The following is a 22011-nucleotide window of genomic DNA, read 5'->3' as shown; positions in this document are numbered from 1 at the left end:
CCCACCTGCCTGCTGGGCCTGCGCAGTGAGTGTGAGCTGGCGACCGACAGCGCCGCCTTAGACACCGGCCGCACGGGCCAGGGACAGTGCAGCACGCAAGTCCTTCTCTCCCACGGAGACAAAGAAGGCGAGAGCAAACCCTCCGCACAGCCCAGTCCTGTGCTAGGGTGCAGTTCCCACGGCCGGACGGGATGCCGGGGTCCCCAGCCTCCCAACTGTGATGGGCAGGGAAGGGCCTCCTGCAACGACAGGCGTCGGGGGAGAACAGGTGAATTCTGAAACTGATGATTAAGGCACAAGAAAGAAGAAAAGGAAGTCAAAGTGGAGTCCCGCAAGTCCCAACTCACAGGACTACGCTCAGGCTGAGCGGCAGAGGGAGCGACGGAGCAGGAACCCCCGAGAAGCAGCGCGGAGGCCGGAAATGAACAGAAGGCGCTACAGCGGAGGGAGAGAGAAAGCAGTGGGAAGGGAGACTTCGCACCTACCAGCTGAGGAAGAGCCGCCTCTGAAACAACAGCTAGGAGGACGCTGCAGAGCACGCTGCAGAATGAGTTTCATCTGCTCAGACATTTGGAAACACAAACACCACCTTGGCATTAGAAATTCAAAAGCAGAAATCACATGGATAAATAAAGGGGAGGGAGATGATATTGACCGAACTGCGGGTAAATCGAAGACAAAGTTTTCTCAGATATGAGCAAAGAATTTACAAGATGCCCAACAGGCTTAAAACAAAAGTACAATGTGTCACTGAACAAAGGTAACAAAAAGACCCAGAGAATAATACCAAATAAATTAATAATTAACGGAGTCAGAGGCGCAGCAGCAGAAATGGGAGACCAGCAACAAAGCAGCAGTATGTGCTCTCTGGAGTCCCTGCTGCAGGAACGCAGAATACAAGAATGGAGCTTAGAAAGCTCTGGCAACATATTCTAGGAAAAGTATTCGATTTTATGCAAGAAAATAAAATCATCACGGCCCCCTGGCAATAACTGGATCAGACTGTCATAGACCTTTCAAAATCAGCATATAAAACAAGACAAAAAAGAAGCAGCCCTGGGAGGAGGGTGAAACAAAGTCTTGCTATGTAGTCTACGCTAGCCTTGAACTCACAGTGGTCCTCCTGCCTCAGCCTCCAAGTACTGGGATTTCAGGTGTGTGCCGCCACACCCGGCCAAGAAGTATTTTTAAAACAATTCAATGAAAGAAACTGTAAACCAGAGATTTAAATCCAGCCAAGCTCTTTTCCAAATATCAAGGCTATCAAGAAATAATTTATTAGATTCAGTAGCTATTAACCCTTTCTGACAAATCATCTAGAGCTAGAAAATGTTTTTAAATATTTTATGGTCTTTGAATCACATAATCTCTACTACTCAAGTTCATCATTTTAACAAAAAAATGCAGTCACAATGAATCAACTAGTATGGCTGCATTCCATGAAAAATTTACTTTCAAAAACAAGCATTAGGTCAAATACTAAAAATAAATTGTCAAAAAAGAACAAAGACCACATAGTGTGGAGAAAGGAACATTCCAAGTATGACTGAACGCACATAATACAATATTTCATCTGAGTGAAGACTAAAATCATCAGTCACATCAACATGAAAGGGCTTAATTTCCACTAAAAGAAAAAAGCCTGGGACCACCTGCCTCCTGGGTTCTCACAAGGCCCTGGGCTCTCACAGAAGAATAGAAATAAAAGTTGCTTTTGATTTGGTATGAAACAAGGTTCAACGCTTTCAACACTAAGCTCCATGTGAGAGAGAGGCCACAGGCGAGGTGATCGAAAAGGAACAGACAAACATGTACTAGACAAATAGAAACAAACAAAAAGGCAGGTGCGGCGCTCATCTCGAAGTAAATGCGACAGCAATAGGCACTTTAAATGGTGAAGGTCATAATGTGCAATGCAGATGATATAACACTAATATCTATTTATAAACAGTTGCCTTTATAAAGAAAAGACTAAGTCTCAAAAATTGAAACCCAATAACAGAAAAACATAATACTCTACATCCAGTGTAAGACAATCAGAAGGACAAAAAGAAAGGAGATTTTAAAAACTTAAACAACATGATCAATAGACAGGTCTTATGAATTTACATTGATCTTTACACTATGAAAATGCAGGACAAAAATGCTTCTGTAGTCCACGGCACTCCCACCCACACCCAGAGAGGTATCGCTCTACTAGGTGACAAAAGATACATCAGCAACTTCCATTAAATAAAAATATTTTTTTAAACAAAACTAAAAATTCTTTAGTCCCAATGCAACTAAACTAGAAATTACTAACAAAATCAAAACCCAGAATGGTCCTTCTACCTAGAAAGTTTAACATTTTCTATTAAAACAACTGTTAAGGGAGTGAGGAAATAAAAACAAGAATTACAATATTTAATAACAATAACCCTGCAATTTGAAATCTAAGTGACGCATTTAAACCGATATTCATAAGGAAATCATTGCACTAAATACATTATCAATTTTTAAATTTACATAAATTAAATTCCTAATTCTAAAAACTAGAAAAAGAACAAAATACCATGGAGAAATATAACAAAAAAAAAACAAATAAATGACATGGAGAATAGAAAAACAGTAGATTAAAAACCAAATCCTAATTGTAATGGGTTTTTTAAAAAGTAAACAAAATAAACAAATTGCAATCTAACGATGAAAGAGGAAAAGAGGGCACAGGTACTCAAAATAAGAAAGCACAAGGAGGAAATAACCATTAAAACAGAGGAAATTTCTTAAATCATGAATGACTTATTTCAAGATCTCTGAAAATAAGTTTTTAAATCCAACTGAAATGGATAGTTCCCTAAGCAAAACAGGTCCCAGTATTTGCATCTTCTGACTGGAAAGCTGTCTAAACTGACCTACTTCCTAAGAACAGAAAACTGGTGAATAAAAAACCCCTTTTCTCCCCTCAGAAACAGGTCCAGGTGATTTCACAAGGAAAGTGAGACTTAGTAACTCACAAAAACCAGTGCTTTTCATCTACACAAAAATAGACCATAGAGGACATGCTGGTCGAGAAAGCACGTGTATATCAAGAAAGATTAAATATTTGGGAATATATTTAATAAGAAATGTAAAAAATTTGATACAACATGATTTAAAACATTCTTGAAAACATAAAAACAGACTTGATCATATATAAAAATACATCCTATTCTCATTCTGGATGAACCAACGTTATATACCTGACAGCTGTGCCAATATTAGTGTATAAAATCAATGCAATCTCAACCAAAAGCATAGCAAGTTATTTTAGAGTTAAACAAATAGGTACTAAACTTCTTATGAAAACAGCAATATGTAAATATATGCAAGAAATTACTGAGAAATTCCTCCAAAAGGAAGGTAACTAGTCCTGCCAGATACATCAGAAAGCCTCAGACAGTTTAGTGCTGGCATGTGAGTAAGTGAGTAAGCCAGAGAATAGAATACAAGGTTCAGAAAGAGGCCCAAGTACAGGTGGCAGGTTAGTGTATGCTAAAGGCAGCAGCTAAATCACGGGAGTAAAAATGTCATTTTTTTGTCAATGGTCCTAGACAACCAGGTATCCATTTGGAAAAATCAAATAAAGTTGGATATATATTTCACACCATGTGCAAAAAAAAAAAAAAATGTCTCCAGATGGCTTAGAGACTTAAGCACAAGCATGATGCTGTCTGAGCAGTGGGTAATTTCACCTCGAGCCTTGATGTACAGATTTTCTAAATGGAACTGAAAACTCAGATACATCATTACTAAATTTGATACATAAATTTTTTTCAAGTTTTCACGACTAAAAACAATAGACAAACCGGAAGAAAAATTATTTTCCTATGCAGGATGTTCCACAGCCAAAGAGCTAATAACCCTAATAAGCAAGAAACTCTTTAAAAATATGGAATGCAAACTCAGCAGAAAAACAGGACATTGACACACCACAATTAAACAAAAAATATATGAAAATGATCCTCAAACATGGAAAAAATGTTCCGACTCACTCATCATTAAAGAATTACAAATTAAAATAGCACCAAGATACTATTTCTCACAAAATGACAAAGTGAAAAAGATATGACATCACATTCCATTGGGAAGATTGTAGGAAAAAGAACACTGTCATACAATTGCATTGAGAATATAAACCAGAGTGACAGTAACAAAAACAGCACAGTACACAGACACATAGACCAGTAGAATAGAAGAGAGAACACAGAAACAAAACTACAAAGCCATCTGATTCTTGATAAAGGATCAAAAACATATATGAGAAAAGACAGCCTTTTAAACAAATACTGATGGGTAATCTCGATATTTATATGTAGAATAAAACTAGATCCCTAACTCTTGCCCTGTATAAAAAAATCAATTCAAGATAGATTAAAGACCGAACTATAAAACCTGAAACTTCTGAAACTGCTATAAGAAAACAAGGGAAACACTTAAAGCCATAGGCACAGGCAAAGACTTCCTGAATAGGACTCCAATAGTTCAGGAAATAACAGCAAGAACCAACAGATTGGATGATCAAATTAAAGTTTCTGCACAGAAAGGGAAACAACAGAGTGAAGAGACAAACTACAAAAGGGGAGAAAAATCTTTGCCAGTTATGTACTCTTTTGACAGAGAATTAGTATCAAGAATATAAAAAGAACTTAAAAAATTAATACCAAAAGACAAATGGCCCAATCAACAAATGGGCAAAAAAACTGAACAGGCATTTCTCAAAAAAAGTACAAATATCCAGTAAATATATGAAAAGATCTTCAACATCTTTACCAAATCAAAACCACATCTCATCTCACCACAGTCAGAATGGCCACCACCAAGACAAAAAGAAAACAACAATAACTGCTCATAAGGGTGGGGCAACCCTTTCTACATTCCTGATGGAAGATAGGAACAGGCACTACGAGAATCAGCATGGAGGTTCCTCAAAACATCCTAAAATTCGAATTACCTTAAGACACAGCTGTAGCCCTCCTCGGTATGTACTCAGAAGGTATCTACCCAGCAGGGAAGAAGGATACCTGAATGCCCACATTTATTACAGCACAATTCACAGAAGCCGAGATAGGGAATCAGCCTACGTGCCCATCCACAGAGGACTGGATAAAGAAAATATGGCACAGATACACAATAGAATATTACTCAGCCACAAAAAGTGAAATGCTATCATCTGTACAAAATTGGATGGATCTGGAGATCGTCATGTTGAGCAAAACAGGCCAGGCTCTGAAAAACAAATACCATGTTTTCCCTAACATATGAAATCTTTTTCAAAAAATTACACGAAAGTAAAAGAGAGACTATTACTAGTCATGATAAAGTGAATAATGGGGAGGGGAAGCAGTGTAAGGAGGGCAAGGAGAAGATGGAAATGACCAGTCTATGTAGTATGTATCTGTGAAAATACCACACTGAAACCTGTTATTTTATAAAGTTGACAAACACTGATAAAAATACATTTTAAAAAGATCAAAAACCAGTACAAGTCTTACGGAGGAAAGCTCAGCAACATCTGGTAAAACACGCACTCACTAGATATTGTCCCAGCAGTCTCCTTCCCAGAGTCCACCCTCCAAACACACAATCATCTGAGGACAGGGGGTTACAAAGACGGGAAATGATCTATATGTCCTTATGCAGGAAGGGAGTTGAGCAAACCATAAAACATTCACTGCACAGCACACGGTACAAGCAAAAGAGAACGAGGAATGTTTATGGGAACCGGTTAGGGGTGATTTCCAAGACTCACTGCTGAGGTTTTTAAGTGCAATGTCATCTACATTATGCTACCCTTCCCATAAGGAAAAGGTACAAAACACACACTTATCTGTATCTACGTATTCCACAAGAGAAATGCAGGAAGGATAAACCAGAAACTAAACAGGAGTTCCACACAGGATAGAGCCGGGAATGCAGAAAGATGAGAAAAGGAGTCCAGGATACCGCACGAAGAGCAATGGTACTCCTCACCACACATGTCTGCGCGGCTTTGACTCTTAGGATCACGGCCACGTTTAAACACAGCCGCACTCCAGCAGCACCACACAGGGGCAACGCAGACACACAGAGGGCAGGAGCCTACAGAACGCTAAAGACACAAGGACTTGTAGACAAATGCCACTGAGTGAATAAATGTTTTCCATACCAGCACACAGGTTAGCAGTTCTGCAAACGTGCTTAGATTGAACAAGTGAGCATATACTGCAGCAGTTGGGGCAAGAGGAGAACCTGGGGTGTTGGACTGGAATCCAGGGAATTAGTATGAGCCCCCAGTGTTCCACATGTACACAAACAGACGTGAGAACACACGCGGGTGCGTGGGTGTGTGAGCGCGTTTGGGTCCGCTGTGCTGACCGAGCGGGCCTGACATCAGTGACACTGAAACTGCGACACACACACACACACCAAACACCAGGTCTTGGCTTCTAAGTACAGTGAGAACTCATTGGTGATGAAGTTGATTCCAGGGCAAGGGAAGGGAGGATTCAAAGTGAACCAGGAAAGTTTTGACACACAAACAGACGTGAGAACACACGCGGGTGCGTGGGTGTGTGAGCGCATTTGGGTCCGCTGTGCTGACCGAGCGGGCCTGACATCAGAGACACTGAAACTGCGACACACACACCAAACACCAGGTCTTGGCTTCTAAGTACAGTGAGAACTCGTTGGTGATGAAGTTGATTCCAGGGCAAGGGAAGGGAGGATTCAAAGTGAACCAGGAAAGTTTTGTGATGCCAGAAAATGAGATGTCTGAAAACCGGTGAGGCTGTCTCAAAAGGACACACGAGTCAGAAGAGCACCTGAAGCTCATCCCAGTAGCCGAGAGTAGAACAATTCGAGCAAAAGTACATAACTGATAGCTTTGGGTTAGAACCCATAAAAAAATATCCATGAGCCCTTACTAAGGAAACAAAAACACAGACAGACAGATAGACAGACAGCTCTTTCTTTCAGAATAACTCAGTTGGTAAACTAGAAAGAATAGGATAACACGAAAGCACCACCGGGCACACAGCTGTTCTGCCTCTGTAAATTCAGGCCAGTAGCATCATGGACCTGAGTATGTCCAGCTACGTCCCCAGAGTAGAGTCCTTCTGAGCCCCACTGTGCTTCAGCAGGAGGCATGTTTCAGGGCAACGTGGGCAGCATAAAAGCATGAGAAACAGAGGTGTGGAACAACAGGGATCAGGTCGGACATGCACGCTGGAGAGCTCAGGGCCTGCGTCTGGGGAACGACCAGGAAACCTTCATAATCTGAGTGGGGTCAGAGGTAGGTATCAGACAGTATGAAACGAGGGATTCATAGCCAGGGCACCAAGATGGGGCGAGCCAGGCAGGAGGGAAGTCAGGGAGCTGCAGGTGTGAGGTTGTGTGTTCGAGTCTCCCTGGGACCTCTGTGTCCAGCACCGCACACCCCACTGGGCTCACAGGGGACGGACTGGACATGAATAGATTAAACCAAACTTAAAATGAAATTACTAATGAAAAGCAATAACAAAAGGAAGCAATCTTTGGATGCCAGTTCAAAAGCAAGATTAGGCTTGGTACTTTGAATAAGTGGTCTGATTGGTTTCTCTCAAGACCGGTATAAACAAACCTATTCTAAAGGCGAGGAAAACTGATGTTGCCAGTATGGAGAAGCTTGCCTCAAGTTTCACGCCTGAGAACAGACAACGCTGAGATCTGAACGTTGGTCCCTGATGCTCAGTCACTGGGCTCCCTGAATGGAAAGTCACCCTGGAGCTGGCATAGCACCCGGATCCCCCACGATGCCCAGGAGGGCCTGATCCTTCCCACCAGAGTGCCAGGGGCAGGCTCCGCAGCACAGGTCTGGCGGAGGCTGAGGGTGCTGAAACAACACGAGGCCAGCTCTGGAAGGACGCCCAGGAACAGAGGAGACGGAGGACTGGGGCGGGACCAGCACCGGGCATTCCCTGGCCGGCGGCGCTCTCCTGCGTGAGGAGGGCTGGCCACAGTGCCTCTCCACGAAGCTGCCCCGAGTCAGGGACCCGGCCGAGGGAGAGCACTAGGGCGAGGGAGCTCCGAGAGGGAGCTCCGACGGCCTGGGAAGCACAGACTGCACGCGAGGCTTAACGCAGGCCCGGGAAGCGCAGCGACAGTAGAGCAGCTTCCGGCTGGCTTTCTGCACTTGGGCAGGCGCTGAGCAGATCGCGGTCTCTGGGAGGGGCCACCTGTTCTGCTGAAGACTAGCAAAGTGTGGCGTCTGGAGCGAAGGCAGGCACTCCCCTTAGCTAGCATCAGAAACCCTGCAGGCTGCTCTCTAATCCAAATTACCTCGTTTGGTTAACACGCCTTGAGACCAACACCTATTCAAAATGTTCTTTGAAGTAGAAACCTTGCTCAGCTGGTCTTGCTGACACTAACTTCAGGCGCAAATGAAATTTCTATCTTTTTCCCCCCCTGGGGAAACTGTATCCCTATAATTGCCAGAGGTGTTTTAAGTCAATATTACTAAATTACATGAAATAATATTCTGGCTTACTAAGAGGAGCACGATCAGTGCTCCACGTCGCTGTACTATTGGATACAGATAGGAGACGTGAGCTAACTGCTCGTCTCTATCGCCAGGACTCTGCAGGGTGGTAATGAATACAAGAAGAGACTGAGCTAGAACCAGCCTTGCCCGATGGCGAGGTAACTGAATCAATGTGCCTACTTCAGCTCTCTACTGGTGTAGGTTAGCACACACAAAGGAGAAAAGCATTGAAGAGAAACCGGAGAGAATTAAATGAGCTACAAAGGAGACACCTGTATACAGAAAAAAATAAACAAAGAACTCAGAAGTCTGCAGTGATCTAGAGATAAATTAGATATCCAAGAACGTGAATACCACACCACTCTCCTGAAAGAGCCATTCCTGCTCTCACTCCCGCCTTCCATGAAAGGTGGTGGTGGCCCTGGGCAGTGAGGGAGGACAGGCCTGGGCCAGGGCACCACAGCAGCTCCTGGAATAGACGCTGAGGACTCTGCCAACGTGGGAGTGGTCTTGGTGTTAGTACAGAAATATAAAAGCAAAATGAACATTAGGAGAAGGTACCCAGATAACGTACACGAACACTCACAGACAGGAGGGAAAGCGCTGGAAACCTTATCGCATTTCTGACGCTTTCCAATTTTAAAGACCAAGATGATTGGTTCTGTTCTGCTGTGGACCACTTTTTGGTGTTAGAGTAGGATAAGCAAACTTTAAAGTGCCCCTCAAGGAAAACGCAGCTGCTAAAATGATACGTGTTGCTTTGCAATTATTACTAGCTTTTGGAAATCATCAAACATTGACCTTAGAAGGAAAAATGAAGAAACAAACAAGAAATGTAGAGAACTGGACTTTGAAATTAACACTGAGGAGCTCTGCAATGCTACTTTCCCAGGAAAACAATCATAACTGGTTTCTTTTAGGAAAAGAGAGGGCGAGACCAAAGATTATTTTTAAAAATAAAAGCCTCTGGAAATTTCCCTAAGGCTGTACAGCAAGTAAACGACATTAATTTAAGAGCTCTATTAAATCTCGGTCAGAGGAATGAGAGTCTGTGGCACGTGAACTACAGTCGCTTTCTTTTCCCTCACCACAGTGTGATGGGGAGACGCCTCCCTCCCTCGCCTCACCGGCCAGGGCGACCATGTTTCTGAGAATTCAGGACATCAGCACCAATGAAGGGCCTGACTCAAGTGAGCATCCACGAAATCAGGGTAGCTCTACTCCTCTCCAGCTACCCCCAACAGGGTGTAAGCTTCACCCACAGGAGGCCACCAAGAATGCTGGGGTCCGGCTGGGCTCATCCTGGCCTAGTTGTAGGGAGCAGGAAAAAATGACTTCTGAGCAGAAAGATTTTCCTGCAGCCAGCAGACCTAACTGATAAAGAGCTGCCCACAGCTCGCACCCCTCCCTCAGCCAACACACATCGGAGGCTGCCTGGCCGTGTCCTCCTTCATTGTCTCTTGTTCTCAGTAAGTGTCTTATCCTCAAGACGATGTAATCCCTACTTCCCCACCATATGCAAATGAGATAGGTTCCAGTGTACTTTTCTATCCAGTCACATAAACTAAATGTAACTGCCTCAACCACTGAACATCATGATAAAGGCCTCACTTCCGTAGCCCCGTCCCTCTTCCCTTAACCCATATAAACCCTGTTCACTGCCAGCTCCAGGCTGATTGCTGTGTGGAGAAATCCCTGATCGCCCCACCAGCATAATAAGGCTGTACACTTGCCTCCAACCTCCGGGTGCGTTCTCCATTCTTCTTGGCCTGATCCTGCTAAACCGCTAAGAGCTGCTACACCGTGGACTGTGAGTCTGCCACCACAATACCGTAGAGAGAAGGAAGCAAAAGAGTAGAGACTTCTCCCCCGACCAGGAAACCTGCTTGTTAAAAAACTGAGCAAAAGACTTCGACGGGTGCCTCTCTGAAGAAGATACACCAAATAAGCAAATAAACATATGAAAAGATGCTCATCCGGGAAACACAAATTACAACAGGACCGAGAAACCACTACACTGCTGGTGAGGACGCACGCGGGGCAACAAGGATCCTCATCATGGCTGGTGGGAATGGTATGAGACAGTAAAAAATGCTGCAAATGGTACAGTCACTCTGCAAGGCAGTTTAGTGATTTCCTACAAAATTAAACATGCCCTTACCATGTGATCCATTCAGTGTGTTCCTTCATATTTAACTCAAAGAAATTGAAAACAAAATGCTGGTGAGGACGCACGCGGGGCAACAAGGATCCTCATCATGGCTGGTGGGAATGGTATGAGACAGTAAAAAATGCTGCAAATGGTACAGTCACTCTGCAAGGCAGTTTAGTGATTTCCTACAAAATTAAACATGCCCTTACCATGTGATCCATTCAGTGTGTTCCTTCATATTTAACTCAAAGAAATTGAAAACAAAAGTTTGCACACGGATGTTTATATAGAGTTGGGAAGAGGGAGGGATAAATAGGTGGGACACACAGCATTTTTAGGACAGGAACTCTACTCTGTATTGGATGCTATGATGGTGGGTGTGCTATTACACGCTTGTCAAACCTATTACACATTTTCCATGGACGGTACAGCACTATGTGTGAACCCTGGTATAAACTGCAGGCTTTCAGGGTGAAATGCCTGTGTAAGCCCATCAGTTTTAAGAAATGTGCCACTCTGGTGGATAATGTAGATAACAGTACAGGTTATACATGAATAATGGTTGGGCCATATAGGAAAACTCTGTGCTTCCTTTTGTTGTGAGATTACACAAGTTCTCAAAAGAATGAAGTCTTAAGAAAAAGATCAGTCAGCTAGGAAATGATTGGAGCCTAAGAGCTAAGTGCAACAGTAACAGAGAAAAACACCGTCACAGAGAGTTCAAGGGAAGACACAATCAAAGATAATGTTTTAAAACAATAGAAAATGATGTTGACACAAATACTACCTTTGTGGTATTTACATCGAACATAAGTTGAATTAATATACCAATTAAAAGGCAGATATTAATGCAATGAATATTTTTAAAATTTGATCCAACTATATGCTTTCTACAAGAGATGACTGATGTCAATGTTAGGTTGAAAGAACCAAATAGGTTGAAAGTATAAGTATGAGAAAAGGTATGCTATGCAAAAAGTAAACAACACAACCAAAAAAGCCACTAGAGTGGCTATGGTAATAACAAATAAAATTACTATATGTAGAAAGACTATATAGTTCAATTCTAATAGCTGGAAATTGTAATACCTCACTGTCAATAACTGATAAAACAGAAGATCTGTGACGTGCAGCACTTAAGCACATGAACAAGCACAACATACAGCATTTATATAGCATTCCACCAAACAACAGCAGAACACACATCACTATCAAGCACAAGTAAACAAACTAAATCCATAATGACCATAAAACAAGTCTCAATGAAATTAAAAGAACTGAAATCATGCAAAGTATGAGTTGTGCGCACAACAGAATCAGGGAAAAAAAAAAAACGGAAACAAACATAGGCAATTCCCAAATATTTGAAACTTCAAATAATCTGTGAATAAAAATGAAATTGCATAGAAAATTAGGAAATATTTTTAACTTAATGAAAATGAAGGTGTAGTACATGCTAAACATAAGGAATACAGCAAGCAGTGCTTGGAGGCGGGCTTTGGGGAGCAGCGTGTTTCTTCGTCAGTAAATCTTTGTGTCTGAGTAAGGTCCAAGACTGTAAGTGAAATGTCAAGATTAGAACGCGCTGTGAATAGATTTGTAGCAGCAAGTGTAACTGCGACAAGGCGTGCTCTTCACACTTCGGTGAGGAAGGCTTCTCTGTGATGCCGCAGGAGTTCACTCAAGTGAACACGCGAGGAAGTCAGTTCTCAAAGCAATCTTGCACTCTGAGCGTCTGTGACAAGTTGTTTTCCTGCAAACCCACTTTGAGCAAGTTCTACTTTTTCTCGACATATAATAATTGAACACATGAATGAAGGACAGCAGCTTGATAACTTGATATGTGCATACAGTGTGTCATGTTCAGATCAAGGCAATCAACATTTTCATGCTTCAAAGACTTCTTTATAGAAAATGGAATTAGAACAATTTTACAAGCCACAAAGATAAAGCAAGTAAAAAACAGCAACCAAATAAATAGTTTCATCAGAAACATTTAAAAGGCCGAAGTGAACGTTGGTTAACATAATAGTTCAATCACAGCCTCCATTATTTTCTACTTAGTGAATATACAGAAAGCCTTACAGATTTAGGCTTTGTTCATTTACCAAATAAAATACAAAATGTAAACATCAGACAAGAGATCAGATTGTAGAAGTTGGAAAATCTCACCTCCATCAGTACGAAGAGTGCCGCGAAGAACAGAAGGGTTGCCCATTCTACTCTGTGTAGAATCACCTCAAAGTCGTGGATCTCAGCTAAAATCAGTAACCAGACGGCACCCAGAATAGCAATCCATCCTGAAATACAAGTAAATGAGCACACAGATATGTTTGTTATCACGCCGATTCATTTTTGTTCTGATTTATTCCTTAGTGAGCAGAACTGATACACTGTAAGCTGCATATATCTAAAATGCACAGTTTCTATTCAGACTTATACCTGTGTTCATGAGACCAGCACTTCAATCCAGACCATGAGTGCATTCGTCACCCCAGAAGTTCATGTGTGCCGTGCTCTGGGTCTCTCTAGCCCTTGTCTCCTCACACACACCCCGAGTAAAGCGTCCATGTCTTTTCTCTCACTATAGACTACTTTACGTATTCTATATCCCCTGGAAGCATAGATCCTCAATTAATCATATAGTATGGATTTTTTTTTGTCTGACTGTTTCTCAATGGACAATTCAACAAGACAGAAAAATCAACACTCGACATAATTATTTTAAGGTTCCTCAGTGTTGGTGTGTGAACCGATAGCTTATTATTATCCACTGCTCGGTAGTCGACCATTTCGCGGCTGTGCCACAATGCACGTATGGTTCACCCACTGGTGGACGTGTGGGTTATGCTGCTGTGTGGTGTTACAAGTGAGCAGGCTATGAGCTTTCGTTCACAGCTGCTCGTAAATGCACGTGTTCAGTTCCCTTGAGGAAATACGTAGCAATGGGATGGTTGGATCACATGACTGGCTAATCTTACGAAGCGTTTGCGTCTTAAGAAACTACAAAATTGCACTATAAAATCATTTTAGAATCCCACCAGCAGCACATGAGAATTCTGGTTCCTCTACATTTTCACCAAGACCTGATCAGTCTATTTTACTTTAGAGGTTCCAAGGGTGTGAGATGGTGTTTGTTACAGTTTTAAGTCACATTTCTCTAATGATTCCTTGTGCTGAGCATCTTCTCATGCATGCATCCCACCTGTATACCTTCTTTCAGGAAGTTTCTATTTAAATTGCTCCTTTTTTAGCAGAGCAAATGAAACCCAAAATAAGCAGAAGAAAAGAAATGATAAAGATTGAAGCAGGAATCAATGAACAGAAAAGGGGAAAATATTAGGGAAAAGCAATAATGCAAAAAGCTGGCTCTTGGAGAAAAGTGGTAAGACTGATTAACTTCTAACCAATCTGAACAGGACATGAAGTGAGAAAACCAAATCGCCGTATCAAGAATAAAATCAATGACACGACTATAGATTTCTCTAGATTTAAAAAGTGTATTCGTTTTCTACAGCTTCCATGACAAAGAAACATAGTGGCTGAACACCATCTCTACCTGTGAGGCCAAAGATCTCATAGGTCAGGAGCAAGGACAGGTTAGGGTTAGGTGTCTGACAGAAGCCTCTTAAAGCCAAAGTTGTGGTTTTTTTTAAAAAAAGGAGGAAGAAGTAGATCCCAGTAATGAATGTAGCTGTACTGTCTACCTAGAATGTACCAATAAATTAAATTTTTAAAAAAAGAAGGAAGAAGTCGTGTTTAGGAAGAGTGCCACTGCTTGGGGTTAGGATGAGGATCACAGACCCAGAACAGCAGGCAAAGGGACCTCATTCTGAAGACAGAGAGAAGCGAAGGAGCCAGCCCGGCCCAGCCTGTCCCTCCTCGGCCGCTGGCCTCGCTGGCGTGACTCCATTACTTGTCTTTCAGTTCTGTGGGGCACCTCCCACAGTGCAGACCACAGCAACCTGAATGTTCACTCCTTGGTTCCTCAACTAGAGACAGATCATCACAGCTTTCTTTTCTTTTTTTTTAACTCTTAGAAAGAAAAAATTGCATGAGTGCATTTTCCCTGAGCTGTGCTTTTCTACAGTCAGAAAGGCTTTCCTTTGTTTGCTCTGCCACATGGCAATAGAACTCTCTCCCCTAAAAGTCAAAACATCAGCTACTTCCCTGAAAAGCTGGATGCTCCTCTAGAACTCTGTGCAGCTTTCTCTTCCCTCATTTAAAACCCCTGCCGCGGCACTCATGAGTCCACGCTCAGAACAGGCTCTCTCTCTCCTCAGAGCTTGGCTCCCTGACACCTGCCCTGACCCTGAGAAACCTCGGAGTCTCCCCTAGCTTTATTTTTTGTTTCTCATTGAGCTTATTGGTATATTCTAGGTATACAGTACAGTTACGTTCATTACTGGGATTCTGTCCCTTTACATGACAGGTCTTGGTTCTCCTTTTTCCCCTTGTCCCCTCCTCCCCTCTCCCCCTTTACAAACACTTTATTTCCATTTCTTCATTTTCTCATATTTTTTTCTTTTCCCTTATTTCCTTTCCCCTGCCCTTCCCCACTAAGTGAAATAGGAAGAAATGGCTTTTGTTTTAATCAGGCCCCCACAGGGCAGCCTGGCAGGGTGGGAGCACACACTCTCCACCTCCTGAAGACCCCACAGCCCCCAAAACCCCAGCCCCAGACCACATTCTATTTTCTCCAAGAATGCACTTCTCCAACTAAACCTATCTCATGCCTCTCACTGAAGCACCCTGTGATTCTCCGGGACAAAAGTCAGTGAGCCTACAACCCACTGCACAGGGGGCAGACTGAGCTCCCTGTCTCCACTTAGAGGAAACTCCTAGGACCCGTCCTGCGAGCGGACGAAGCCATAAAGACCTCTGCAGCTATGAAACCAGCAGTGAGAAAACAGGCAGACCTGCCCTCCTCAGCAGCCCCGTAAGCCCTGGCCGCTTCTGGTTGCTGACAGGCCGCAGGACCTTCCATTCCACCCCTGGCCTTTGCGGCTGTTCTTCTCAGGACGAAGTCCCTTCCCCATTCTTTCTTACTCTCCAAGGCCACTGCTTCGCTTTAATCGTTATTCTCATCCTGCGCCAGGTGCAGCCTCTAAGCCCTCGGTGTGTGGAAAGCGACCCCGTCTTCACAGTGAGCTACCAGGTAGGAGGTTTGAGGTACAGGGAGGGTGCAGGACTGGAGCCAAGCTCGGGACCAGGAGGGCCCAGCCCTAGAGATGCCCTCTCTCCCTGTGTCCAGGGAAGTGGCCGCCCACATGCCAAGGCTCCAGCTGTGGCTCACACATCAAAGCTCAGAGCGAGGCGATGGCTCCCTTTCAACATCTGGAGGCTTCTCCACGGTCTCCCGTGGGGGTGAGAAATATCACGGTTGTATCGAGTGGGTCACTGAGAAGCATCTAGGTTTGGAAGAAAGTTGACTGGAACGTAAGTGATTCCTATTTTGCGCACTTTTCCTCAAATAAGGCTCCAGCCTTTGCAGGGGCTCGGAACGCTGCTGAGTGGCCCCTTCCTACCCACTCTCCTCCCCCAAGCACAGCCTGTGTGGATCAAAGCAAAGGCTCAGCACAGGACCCAAGGCAGCGCTGCTGGGAGGAGACGGCCAGGTGGGAGTGGGCGGCCACAGCCATTACTTTGGGCCCCTTCTCACTTCAGCCAGGGGTCGCGTAGCTCTTGCCAAGTGTCCCTGCACCCCGCCCTCTGGTTCCGAGGAATCAGCAGCGCCTCACACACACCAGCCTGCTCGGGCTCTGGGACACTGCCTTGCTCCCATGCTCTCCCGCCACACACCTTGGCAAACGGCTCCTCCCGTAAAATCTGTGCAATCACCAAATTGGAGTGTGACATTTTTTTCCTGGCAGGACTCTGACTGATAACACTGAATGCATTCATTTTTTCATTTAATAAACATATTAACTACACTATGCATACCGGCAAGAGAACCATTTTTAAATAAACCATACAGCTCAGTTACCAAGGAAACACATCCACATAACCACATCCCTTAACAAGCAGCAGAATAGCATCTGCATTCTAAAAGCCGGATTGGACTGCACCGCACTCCTGACACTCCGCTTTCCACCCTAACACCACAGATGCGCCTGTTCTGAGCTCTTTATAGAAGGAATCATATAGCACGTCACTCTCCCTTTGCTGAACATGTCTCAGAGATTCCATTGCTTTCATTACAGCTGCAGGGAATGTGTATTTTTTATATCTGTGTAATATTCCACTGCGCTGTTGTCCCACATCCCACTTATGCATGATAAGGCTGATAGGTGTGACTGTTAATCAACATGACCGGATTAGGAGGTGCCCGGCAGATAACTAAAACACACTTCTCAGTGCGTTTGGGGACACCTGGGGATGTGACCTTGAGAACTATACCCAGGTCCTAACCCTTTCAGCTGCTCTTTCCAAGCTACTCTACTTCCTGGCTGCCACAGACTGAGTGGCTTTCTTCTGCCAAGGCCCTTTAGCCATGAAATTCCTTGGAGCCAGCCAACCACAGATTGAACCCTCTGAAACCATGAGCCAAAATAAACCTCTCCTTCCTCCTTTAAATTGCAGGGACAAAAAAGCTGACCAAGACAACAGATTTGAGTTGTTTCCAATTTGGGGCGTGTTACGGTTTGAGTCTAGATGTCCCCCAATGCCTCATGTGGTCACAGGCTTGATCTAGAGTGTGGGAAGCTGGAATTGATTCATGATGCAATGCTAGGCTCAAGGACACTAGGATTAAGGGTGTGAGTGCTGCCCACCCTAAGTAGTCTAAAATAAAAGGGGCAGGGAGATGCTGTTAAAACTCTCTTGTTGCCTTTGCTGCCTTGTGTGTGTCATGGTGTTTCTGCTCTGCCAGGCCTGTTTGTCATCCCTGCCTTGGAGTCGTCTGATTATGGACTGAAACCTCTAAGAACTGTAAGCCAGATAAACCCCTTCCCCTCTAACTTTGGGTGTCTGGCATTTTTGTCTCAGCATTGAGAGAAAAGTTACTAACATGGGGCTATTATAATTAATTCTGCAATTAGCACTTCAAACATGGCTTTTCATGCGCATGTGTAGATATTTCTGTTGTGCTTAGAACAAAGAACAAACTTCCCCGGCAGGAGATATGCGTTGTCCTAAACCTTAATAAGCGTTGCTGTATTACTTTAGAAGCCATTATACAAATCTATAACCTCAATCTCAACCAGCTGGGTATGGCACGGCGGCATCTCTCTGTGGTTTAAATTCGCACTGTGTGGGTGACTTATGCGATGGTGTACCTCTGCCAATGCCCTTGGGTAGTTCAACATCCTGTTTGTGATGTGTCTCTTCAGGATTCCTGTCCGTTTTCCTTTGGCTGTTCCAATATTATTGATGTACCGATGCTCTTTTCATATCTTGGCTACAATTTCCAGATGTAACAAAAGATATGTTTGGAACTTTTTTTACTCTGTAGTTTCTCCCTCGTTTGTGTACGGGGGTGAGGGAGTTGTAGGTCTCCATTTGCTAAGCAAGAGCTCTACCACTGACCACTAAGCTACCCCCCTAACCCTTTTTCACACATTTAATATTGTCTTTGAGATAAAGAAGTTCCTCATTTTACAGGAAAGCCGCCAACCTAGTCCTTCCCCATTAGCACTCTGTGTCATATTTACGAAGCTGAGTCACACGGAACGCCTTTGTGACATATACGATCTCATGACGCTATTCAGAGAGACCCCTGCTTTATAGGCAAGGCCTCTGGACTTGGCCAGCTGAGATCCTCTTAGATCAATGTGTGTCCTGGGGGCCCGATGGAGAGGCGAGGAAGGTCAAGGAGGTACACATCTCCCCAGGAGAGCTGGGGACGGCCGGGAGCAAGGGCCGAGGAGCCTCCGTGCCCGAGGGGGTCATCCTCACTCTGGACTCTGGGCCCTGGGTGCACTGTTTGCTAGACAACGTAGGCCGTCCCAGCCCCTCTTCAGTGAAATTAGAAAACACCGTTATTTTGCTCAGTAGCCATTCGATCCCATGTCCAAAAATGAAAGACAGAAGACCGAGGGAGGCAGGCAGAGTGGCGGATACAGAGGTCAGATATCCCGCCAGAAGGAAGCACACAAAATTCTCGTCACTCAAGCGTAACTGTGCTTGGAGGCCAGCGAAGCGTCCCGAATATTAGGATCCTTAATGAAATGCGGAGAAAAGAGGAGGGGAGGGGAGGCAAAGAGTCTTTGTCTCTGATAGATCTGAGTAGTTCCGAATACCCAAGTTGTCCCCAAATGCCAGCTCACTCACTGTCAGAAAACACAGTGCCAAGGCCAGGACGCCAGAGAGCTCCCTCCTCACACGCACTCGCAGTGATACCCCGGGCTAGGCCCTTGGGCTTCCGGGCTGGAGATCTGCCCCCGAGGCTGCCCCAAGGCCTGCACAGTCTCGGGAAGAAGACCGCTCACACAGGTCTGCTGATACGCGGTATGGCTGCTCTGCTCCCGTCAGACTCCCAGGCCCGTGGAGGTCTCGAGGTGAACCAACCAGTGTCTCACCCAAGGGGGCCTTCTGCACCTCAGGCTGGAAAGACGCTGGAAGTCAGCCAGACTTTAAGCTCCTGACTGAGGAAGCTAACAGGAACTGGAGCTTCTGTGACAAACGCATGAGAATGCCAGGGGCAGAGGAAAGGCCCATACTCCATGTCTTATTTGATTATTCTTTTAAGTGTCAAAGTGCTATATACCTTTCTAAACTCTATTTTGTAAAATCAATTACTGAAGCTTTCGATGTGTCTCACATTGTAAAGTCAATGTCTTCACTATTCGTATGGCAATGTTTATAAGTATTATTCACCATTCAAAACAAAACTCTGCCAATATGTGTAGTGTACTTCTAATACTCTCTAGACTTCCAAATGCAATATTAAAAAATGATTATTCTGTACCCTAGATATTATGAAGTAGAATTAAAATTGGGACTTGTTAAAATGAATGCATTCTTAATAAAGATAATAATTAAAATGTAAGCGTCAGGAAGGGTCCCAAATGTAGTTTAAGATGGAGTTTCCCATCTCGGAACTGCGTGTCTCCCATTAGTTAAAGAAGTCGGGGTCACTGGCTCAGAGGGGCAGGCTTCCCTTGGGTCTGAGAGAGCCGCGTGGACCACAGTGCAGGAATGCGGTGAGCTGCGGTCCATGTGAACAGAGCCCCAGGAGCTGGCACCAGAGCAACCCCACCCTGAGAAACCACCCGGCTGCCCTGGGGGTCACGGAACCTTGCCACTGGGACTATCCCCTGCACTCTTTGGGTTCTCTGAAACTCAAAGCGGATGATTTTCCGTGGATTCCTTCCACGCCCACCAACGTGGAAGCAGAGTCTCACCGTTCCCGGGTGCTGAACACTGCAGTACCTGAAGCTGTTAGTGTCATCTCATGTAAACCCTTTCACAAGTATTTTCGGAGGGGACCACTGGTAGATTATCCGAGCTCTTCACATCTGTCCCTTTCCTCCCTATGGAAGGTTTCCGATCCCACAGTTAGGTGAAGCCATAAGATCCACCCAGCTACTGGGCGTGGGCCAATGGGACACACCTTGCCAGGTGTGCAGGGAAAGGCGGCTGCGCCTCCACCCACTGTCCCTTCCATGCTGGCCGACCCCGGAAAATGTGTTAACATTGCAAGACACTACTTCCTCTGTGCACAGAGACACCCACTGGCCAGCCCTGGGCGTGGGGTGTCAGCAAGAAAAACCTTCTGTGAGGTGCCAGGACGCTGTGCCCGCACGTGTGGCCTGCCTGTCTTGACTCTGTCCTGAGCAAAGATCAGATGCACAAGGTGTACGTAATCCATGCTGTACTTACAAATGCTCAGAGAAAACTAGGTCAGCTGCTTGTGGCCCTGTTGAGCGCTGTTCCAATCAACTATGTCACTAACAATGAGCACTTACTGTTCAATTTCCATAATGAGCGTTTGGAAAATGGGCTCTTTATGTGACAAGCCTCAGAAAAGATGAGATTTCACAGGGTTTATTTAAAATCTTGTTCAAGTTACTGGTGGTTCAGAAAGTGAAACATGACCACAGCATTGCTCAGAAAAGTGAACTATTTGACAAATTTTACTCTTCCTGACATTATGACTCCAAAGTTAGAGACAGTCAGAAATTCAAAATGAATACTCTTTTGGCCCTGATATTTCTGATAAGCCTATAGATATGACTTATGTCCATTTGACTTTGTACAGCAAATATGTAGAATGCCTTTGGTATTAATGCTAAGGCAAAAAATAACTTACATAGAAAACAATATTAAGAAGTATTCAAATAATTTATAATTTCAAGGTTAATGACCAATGAGACCATTGACCATTTGATTGGGGAGTGTTAACAATCCTCTTGAGGAAATGAATGTCTAACACTTTACTCTCCCACCAACAATTCATAGATATATTTTGTTTCAATGGAACATTAACATTTCTGAAGAATCTATGGCTCGAAAGCTGATGTGTTCTCTATCAGAATCACCCAACCTAAAAAAAAATCCAAGTGTGGCAGCACACACCTGTAATCCCAGCACTCTAGGAGGCTGAGGCAGGAAGATCACAAGTTAAAGTCCATTCTGGATAACTTAGCAAGACCTTGCCTCAAAATAAAACATAAAAAAAGGGTTGAAGATGTAATTCGGAGTGAAAGCACAGGGTGCAGTTCCCAGGACTGAAAAACAAACAACAGCAACCTCAGGAACCTTCTTGTGATATGCAGGCCTGTGTGATGCACATCATCAGGGAACAAAAAATGAGAAGAACCATTAGCTCGCTTCCTCTTCTTCAAATTCATTGGCCTGTCTGCACTTTGTGGAGATATTAGCTGCCTTCTTCAGAACATACTAGAAGAAAAGCACAAACAGAGACAGACACTGTTGGAAACTCAGAACCCAAAAGGACCGATCTTGTGAAACTCATCACTCTGTCACCATCGCAGCTATGCTACAAGAAACCTGAGGAGAGGAGATGGCCTCTTTATCTCCCAACTCATGGTAATGCACAGTGTTCAAGGGCTCAGTCAGGCTGCTGAACACACTCTGGAGTAGGCAGCAAACAATTTCACAGCGAAATAAGCAGGTTATCTCAGACCCCGAAACTTCTGCTGTGCACTACAGTCAGAACTGCCTAACACACGAGGAAACCACTCTCATTATTTATCAAAAGAGCATTTCTAGGGCCAGGGATGTAGCTCAGTGGCACTGTGCCGGCCTGGCAAGCACAAGGACCTGGGTTCAATCCCTGGAACAGGAAAGAAAGAAAGAAAGAGAGAGAGAGAGAGAGAGAGAGAGAGAGAGAGAGAGAGAGAGAGAGAGAGAGAGAGAGAAAGAAAGAGAGAAAGAAAAA

The 22011-nt window shown here is 44.2% G+C and overlaps 1 protein-coding gene across 11 annotated transcripts in view; it reads right to left on the bottom strand.

The window, feature by feature from the left end:
* The window catches only part of Oca2 (OCA2 melanosomal transmembrane protein), a 231444-nt gene that overhangs the window by 103489 nt on the left and 105944 nt on the right, over positions 1-22011 (bottom strand). For all 11 annotated transcript variants that reach the window (XR_004516156.1, XM_010612938.3, XM_010612936.3 and 8 more), the window contains one exon: positions 12840-12967. Coding sequence is in view for 10 of the 11 variants with exons in the window: in XM_010612938.3 (XP_010611240.1) it covers positions 12840-12967 (128 nt within the window). In the remaining variant the exon portion in view is untranslated. The remainder of the gene's footprint in view (positions 1-12839; positions 12968-22011) is intronic.

Source organism: Fukomys damarensis, unplaced genomic scaffold (assembly GCF_012274545.1).
Source record: "Fukomys damarensis isolate Sample0158 unplaced genomic scaffold, DMR_v1.0_HiC HiC_scaffold_7, whole genome shotgun sequence".
Classification (NCBI taxonomy): Eukaryota; Metazoa; Chordata; class Mammalia; order Rodentia; family Bathyergidae; genus Fukomys; species Fukomys damarensis.
The sequence above is the reverse complement of the archived record's forward strand: the minus strand, read 5'-3'. Positions and strand labels throughout refer to the sequence as shown.